A 7897-nucleotide genomic window follows, 5' to 3' on the forward strand; every position below is an offset into this window, starting at 1 on the left:
AAGATCAATTTTGGTTTACCTGTTTGTTGTAGGTAGAGCCTCTGCTACCAGTAGGTGTTCATAGCCTTGACGGGGTTACATATTACCCATCAATGATCCAGTGTCCTACTTGAGAAAAATGCAATTTTCAAAAATAAGTCCTCATGTATACTTTTTTTTTCCGAAGAAAAAACAAAACTTTTTATTAACATAATAAAAAGTTTACATTCTGTAGGATCTCTGTTCAGAGCTGATGGCTCATCTGGAGCTGATCTGGACTGTCTAAAAGCATAAAAAAAAAACAAAAACGGAACTCAGTCTAGAGATGACTGACTGTCTCGTCTTCCCCTCTTCCGGAGGTTTAAATACATTCCATTCTGGTGCATGTCTTGGGGTCTACTTCCGTGAAGGAAAACAACCCCTTACATCAAGCTGTCCATAAAACTATACATCTGAGAATATATAAAGAGTTTTGATAGACTGTTTTTTGTTGCCCGAGCAAAATTTTACAAAATATATATGAGAAATGACTGTAAAAGATAAAAACATTTTGACCATGAGAACAAAAACTGTATGTAGAAAAAGAAAGGAGAGGGATCCTCACTCATTGAGGAGGAGCAAAAGGGGCCTGTTGTGAAATGTTTTGCTGCCCCTGGTAGTATTCCTCTATTGACCAGCAGCCCAAATCCTGTTGTAAACCAGCTTTAGAAAGCTGATCTGCTTCTTCATTTTTATCCCTGTAAATGTGACAGATGTGAAAAATGTTAAAAGAGGACTTTAATAACAAAATTTCTTCTAACAGAGGCTTTAAAATCTGGTTTTGACAAGACGCATTTCCATTGACCCATTTTATAACATTCAGTGAGTCGCCGAAGATTTGAATAGTGGAGATGTTCCTCTGAAGTAGCCAGCAAAGCAGAAGATGTAAAGCAAGCAACTCAGCAAAATTGTTTGACCCAGAACCTAGTCCGACAGAAGATTTTAGGAAATGATCAGAGGTTAAGTGAATGCTTATCCCAACACCAACCCTGTTATTCTGGGATGCTCCATCAAAAAAGGCCCAAGGAATGCCTTCCTTGATAATAAGAGGCTTGTCACGGTTAGGAGGATTTTTTGCTTCAGGGGCCGGGATAACATAGTATATGGCTGCGCAATTAGAAGCAATGACAGATGAGGGAATGATTTTGTCTTGAAATAAACATTTGTTTCTCGCAAGCCATACACCCCAAAATAAAATTAGAGGTAGGTTTCTCATATTTCCATCCGGGTAGTTCTGCCACCATTTTCTCCATGCTTCTTCCAAAGGTTCTGACCCCCACTGAGCTTTAACATTAAGCAAAACAGTAAGCTCTTCACAAATCTTTAAAGAAACTGAGCAAGATTTAAAAAGATGACTTATAGTTTCCTCATCAGATTTACATAAAGGGCATCTTCCTGGACCAACAAGGTATCTAGCTTGTAAAATGTCCCAAGTTGGGATTTTTCTTTTTAGCAAACACCATAGGAAAATCCTGGCCTTTGCTGGGCTTTGAAGCTTCCAAATGCTTTTAGACCACCACTCGGGATTATCCCACCCTTTCTGTTTCATTAAGAAGGAGTATCCATCTTTGGGGTAGTATTCTCCAGTTTTCCCCCGAGCCCGGATCAGCATATCAGGTTCGTTTTTGAGTCTGACATGAGAACGATGGAGTTCTTGGATGAAGGAGGCCCATTCGTTCTTCCATCTGATATTTATACCTAAATCTTCATCGTTTTTCCATGCCTGACCCCATAAGGTGGAGTGGCCTGCTTTCTCCACCTGGTTTAGTGTGACTATTCCTTTGCTGTCAAGGTGTCTGAGGAGACCAGGTGACAAAGCAAAAGCTTCATTGTAGCCTACCCAGGGGTCCCGGCTGATTCTAATGTGACTGCCATCTCCCACTTTCCAGGCCAGGCCTTGTTCTATCACAGAGAAAGCCTCCAGCGTAGCCTTCCAAATGACTGATATATTCTTCTTTTTCTTTTCCTGACTCCGGATCCAGTCTTCCAGCGGGACTGGGTCTATATACTTCCTTTTAACCACTTTTGTCCAGAGATTCTCCATCGAGATTATCCTCCACCCGGACTTTGCTGCCAGTGATAAACTGAACTCAGGGAGTCTTTTGATTCCCCATCCACCCCATTCTTTTGGCCTGGCAATCTTATCCCATGCCACCCAGGGAAGAACCGAAGATTCTTTTGCTGAGCCTACCCATAAAAATCTGCTGCAAATCTTCCTGATTTTCTCCATCACACCTTTGGGGACCCAAGTTAGAGCTGCCCAGTATACTGGGATGGCTAACAAGACTGATTTGAGGAGGGTCAATCTGCCTGCTCTGGAAAGCCACCTGAAACTCCAATGATTTATTCTGGCTTCTATCTTTGCTATGAGCCAATTCCAATCCTCTTTCTTGTATGCTACTGGCTTTAACCAGAACCCCAAATATTTAAAAGGAGTGTCCAGAGGCTGAAGAGGAAAAGTAAAAAGATTGGTCATTCTAGCTCTTTCTCTTTTGTTAAGGGCCGCCACACAGATATGTGATTTTCTAGTGTTTATCTGCATTCCAGTGGCTTTCAGAAAGAGATCAAAAATGCTTTTAAACTCCTTAATTTCGTTAGATGAACCATTTGTAAAAATCAAAATGTCATCAACAAAAAGCAAATGAGAGATAAAGAGGTTAATTGCTACCTCGATACCTTTTACCTTCCCCTCTCTTCTGGCTTTGTGGATCAATCTGCTCAGACCTTCTGCCACTAGCAAGAACAGGAGCGGTGATAAAGGGCAGCCCTGCCTAAGACCTCTTTGGCTGTTGAAAAAGGGGGAAGCTGAGCCATTGATCAAAACAGCAAAACTGACATTTGTAATACATCCCATAATCCAGCTGGTGAAAGAATAGTTGAAACCCAAATGAGTCAGCAGCATCCGGAGATAAAGCCAGTTGATGCGATCATAGGCTTTGGATAAGTCTATTTTTAAGACCGCACCCTTCATTTTCTTTTGTCTGACACTGTGAATAACCTCCTGTGCTACCCCAATGGCTTCATGAATTTGTCTTCCATCTAGAAACCCAAATTGTTCCATTGAAATGTTTCTTGACAAGATAGGAAAGATTCGGATAGCAATCACCTTGGCTATGATTTTATATATACAGTTGCACAGGGAAATCAGCCTAAAGTCTTCAAAATTCTCCAGGTCATCTTTCTTTGGCATGAGTGCTATGAAGGTAGAATTAAAAGGCCTGAAGACTTCTCCCTTCTGTCTTGATTCTTCTATTACATCGGTGATTTCAGAGCCTATAAGGTCAAAGAAGAAAAGGAAGAGTTCAATAGTCCACCCATCAGGGCCAGGACTCTTGTCTTTAGCCATAATTTTCATCGCTGCTTCAACCTCCTCCTTGGTAACAGGAATAGAAAGCTCTTCTGCTTCTTCCTCCTCTACAAACCTCGGAAAGCATTGAGCTGTCCTAAGGACTTCAACTATGGTGGCCTCCCCTGGATCAGAGAAGATTCTCTCAAAATGTCTCTTTCCTAAGCCCGAAAGATCTAAAAAAGAACTGACCTCCCTTCCTTCTTCATCTTTGAGGCTCCAAATGGTGTTTACAGATTTTCTTCCTTTTGCATAGTTATGAAAAAAGCTAGTATTTTCATCTCCTGATTTTAACCATATTGCCCGACTCTTGATCCTCCATTCTTCCTCCTTGTCTAAAAGAATTTTGTTTTGAAGCTTCTCCAGGTGAAGGATTCTATCCTTTGAAGCCTGCGACTGATAACCATCCTCCTCAATGCTCTCCAAATGCTTCAATTCCTCCCTTATTTTGGATAGTTCTTCATTTTGTTTCAGCTTTCTGTCCTTTGCCCATGTTATAGTTGCTTTTTTTAGTCTCTTAAGATTCTCCATGAACAGAAAAATTTTGTCCTCTCTTACATTATTGCCCGGATGGATCCATGTATCCTTAAAAAGAGTGCTGAAGGATGGATCTTGAAGCCAGGAAGGGTTGAATTTAAAGGGGGCCGGAGGCTTAGGTGGGGGAAAAGATAGATCCAAAAAAATAGGAAAGTGATCAGAATTGCCTACTTCCTCCACCCACTGTCTAAAAATAGGAGCTTTTGATATGAGGGCCTCCGAAAGAAGAAAACGATCTAATCTCTTGGCAATCCGATCCTCCCCTACTCTTCTATTCCTCCAGGTAGGCTTAAGTTTTACCGGGGAGGGATCTGTGAGATTGTTGTCCACAAGGAAGTTATGAAAGAAATCCGTCAGGGGATCCTCCCTGGCTGAAGGGCCCCATGCCTCAGCTCTTCCTATAGAAAAATTTAAGTCTCCTCCCACAATCAGCATAGAAGACTTCATTAGAGACTTTGCCATCAGATCGACCCAGAAAAATTCTCTTCCTTAGCAAGGACCATAGATTTTTACAATAGTAAAGGGGAGGGAAAAAACGGGTGAGAGGACCTCCATACCCAGAACTTGCTTCGTCCCCCACTGATTGATGACTTTAATTCTTCCTTCTTTAAACCCAATTGCAAGACCCCCGGAGTGGCCAGTTGAGTCAATAGCGGTAAAGGCCCATCCCGGCAAGAGGGCCTTTAACATAGCTTCCACCTCAGCACCTTTCCCCAAAGTTTCTTGAAGAAATACAATGTCTGCTTTTGAGTTTAGAATCCAGTCTCGCAGGGCCAATTTTTTAGGTTTACTGGCCAAACCTCTACAGTTCCAGGAGGACAAAATCATTTGTTAACCTGTTCGGGGGTCTGCACAGCTCTAAGAACCCCAGGGATAGAGTGTTGTTTTCCATCGGCCACGTCAAGCTTGGCTTTCAGCTTTGCCTTTGAAAGGTCCGATTTCCTACCTCTCTTGTTCTTGGCAGAGCTTTGGGCAAGGGACTGTCCTAAACCCCCAGCAGCAACAGGTAAACCAGATTTCCCCCCCATGGATCTTAAGTTATATGGGCACGGGGTATGGATTAACGGGGGAGCAAGAGGAGGCCACTTTTCTTCACTATTCAAATCAAGAGACGGTAATGCATCCGAAATTGTGTCAATATCAGACAAGATTTTTGGAGTTTCAGCTTTTTCATTTTGGCCCATGTTATGAGAGTGGAAAATAGATGGCGAATTATGCATAGAATTTGAAATATGCTCAGGATTTTGATGAGAGAAAGGAGGAGAGCCTGAGCACATACCCTTATCCTGATCGCTGTTGGGGAATTGATCTGCCGCTACATCCTTGGCGTTCTCCTCCACTGCTACCACCGAAGGGAATTCATTGATCTGAGTCGCCTCATGGATCTGGGGTTCTTCCGCCACTGACTCTTTCTGGTTCCCCTCAATCTCCATTTCTTCAACTGCCTGGTTCGCATTTCCTTCTCTCTCCTGAGGAGGGGGAACCCGATTGAAAGCTGGTTCTCTAAAAATAGGGGTCCTTCGGAATCTTCGCCTTCTTCTGAACAGTGGGCATTCCTTGGCAAGGTGCCCATACTCATGACAACGATGGCACCAAAAGGGCAAGTGCTCGTAATCGAGGAGCTGCTCGAACACATAATCTTTGTATTGTAAATTAATCTTTTGAGGGAGGCCACCGCTCGGAGTGAGGCTCACCAGAATGCGGGCCATTGCCCTGTTCTTCGTCTCCAAAAAGGACATATCGGCCTCCAGGAAAGAGCCCAGTCTATTACCAATTGCTTTGAACACAGCTTTGGTCCATAAGAACGAAGGAAGGCTCGGAGCCCTCACCCACACCGGAAATTCATTAGTTCTCTCCTTAAGAGCATCGAAGAGGGGGCTCCAATTCTTCATCAAAACCGGTATATTCCCTATGCTCCAATTCCGTTCCAACACCCATTATGCAGCCTTCTTATCCTCGAAACGGAACATAAACCAGCCTTTGGCTAAACATTGGGCCTCAAACTGAAGAGGTCTGTCCGAAACGAAGCACTGTTCTCCCCAAGCTCGAATAAATTCTGAAGAAAATTTCTTTCCTCTCGCCCTTCCAACAAGGGTACTGTCAGCAACTTCTAATGTTTCTTCAATGGAGATTTCCATGCCTAGGACTAAATTCCCTTCTATTTCCTGAGAACCAATCGGCCTTTGGGGTTTTCGTTTCTCACCTTTCTTCCTTGAATCTTCAGCAGTAACCCTGGTTTCCCCGGCACCGCCCGTCCATTCTAGACCCTCCTGGAACGAATCCGCGGGAAGATCTACCTCTGGCTGTGACTGAACAGGGGCAGAGATGACATGGACAGGGCTCCCAGAAGAATGAGGACCATAAGTCGTGTCATCAAAACCTCCTGACTCTCCCGCAGAGTTGTCGAATTGACCCACGAAACCTTCAGCTGGAATTTCTTTTGAGAGAGGGGAAATCTTCGGAAGCGAAACCCTGGAGAGCGAAGAAACCCCACCAGAAGCCCTACCTTTACCAAGACCTGAGGAAAGCCCCAAATTTGCTGTATCCTCAAAACCCTTCAAGAAGAAATTCCAGAAAGACCCTAGGTTACTCTTGTTTTTAGAGAAAATTGCTCCTGTTGATGACCCATCCGCCACAGCCTCCCTATCCGGCGGCTTGAAAGAGACCTGGTTACAAGGGTTGATAGTTTCTCTGCCCGAGCCACTGCCTTGGATTAAAAACGATGGTTTTACCTCCTGAGAGAAAGCCTCCTTCCTCGAAAGCTCAAATGCTTCGAAATACTGCTCCACATTTTGAACTGTGGGATCCTTACCCCACATAGAAAGGATATCCTCCAGTTTCGGGTCCAAGTCCACCAACTCATTCGAATTAACCATGGTTTAGAGGTGCATTCTGAGGAAAGCGACAGCAAGCAGACAAGACGATGAGCGCCCACACCCGAGAAACTAGTAAACGGAAAACGGGGAACTGCAGTTTCAACTTTAAAAATATTCCTTCACAGAAAAAACGCAAACATAGAAAGACAGCCACCTCCACCTGCCAGTCATCCGTGCGGTGTCCTCCTGCGCCTACACCTGAACGCGGAAGCCTGCCTACAGTTTCTTAGCCGTGACCTGAGCGAGGTTCCACCCGAAACCCTCGCCTCCAAACCCTAGCCATCGCCCCTGATGAGAATATTCTTAACTTTTGAGACTTCCTGTCCTCATGTATACTTATTACTTTTTCTTTTCTAATTTTGTTTTTTATTTCTTAAAGAACAATGTCTTGGTTTGGTAGCCAAAATTGACAGTGCCATTCACTTGATTTATAACTTAACTGAACAAGCTGGCTCGTGATGAGACCCCTTGTCTTTTGATTGAAACAATCTCGAGCCATTACCCTGTTTTGATATTCAATATGGCAATGTCAGTTAGTTATAATCTTTATGATCATGATAAGCCAGTTCTTGATGAGACCTCTTATTCTTTAAGTTTAAAGTGTATAATTGGATTACTCCTTGAATCTTGCAAATTCCTTAAGTGTGGGGGGAAGTAATTAGTTCCTTAAGAATTCTCCTGGACGACAATTGTAGTGTTTAAAAATAGATTTTCAGCAGAGAGTCTTTGTTTTGTTATTGATACCTTTTGTGACTAATGTAAGGAAAACTTCTTCCTAAGGTTGATTCGAACCAAAACTCAGATAGTTGAAATACAAGAATAGGCAATTTTTTCTCAAAAGAATAGCACTTAACCATATTTTTCATAAATGGAGATTAATTTTCATAACCACTCCTACTTATACAAGCGAAAAAACAAAATTGAAATGAGACACTATTCTTTTCGTGAAACCAAAAGTGAACATTCTCAACCTGTTTTATTATCAAAAGAAAACTTAAAAACTAAAATCTACAGAAAAATTGGAGAGATCATCTTCTATGGAAAATATTTCTTTAGGATATGTCCATTAACAGGTAAAGATTCCCTTTTCCCTACTAAAACCTCTAACATGAAAGTTGAT

General features: G+C 42.7%; 1 protein-coding gene across 1 annotated transcript; it reads right to left on the reverse strand.

Annotated features, from left to right (window-relative positions):
- Positions 1-583: 583 nt before the first annotated feature.
- LOC149255808 (uncharacterized) lies at positions 584-4363 on the reverse strand. Its single transcript, XM_089455143.1, has 2 exons — positions 3148-4363; positions 584-2823 (listed from the first exon to the last, which is right to left on the reverse strand). The coding sequence occupies exons 1-2, from the start codon at positions 4361-4363 to the stop codon at positions 584-586; spliced, it is 3456 nt and encodes a 1151-aa protein (XP_089311269.1).
- Positions 4364-7897: the final 3534 nt, after the last annotated feature.

Source organism: Pinus tabuliformis, chromosome 7, assembly GCF_031772625.1.
Source record: "Pinus tabuliformis cultivar Carrire ecotype Pingquan chromosome 7, CPIR1, whole genome shotgun sequence".
NCBI lineage: Eukaryota > Viridiplantae > Streptophyta > Pinopsida > Pinales > Pinaceae > Pinus > Pinus tabuliformis.

Bases quoted from the DNA above. Each gene is read 5' to 3' on its own strand.
- LOC149255808 (XM_089455143.1), bottom strand. From the start codon at position 4,363: ATGGCAAAGTCTCTAATGAAGTCTTCTATGCTGATTGTGGGAGGAGAC. The intron at 2,824-3,147 runs GTATATATAAAA...TCAATGGCTCAG, and splicing joins GCTGATTTCCCTGTGCAACT to CTTCCCCCTTTTTCAACAGC.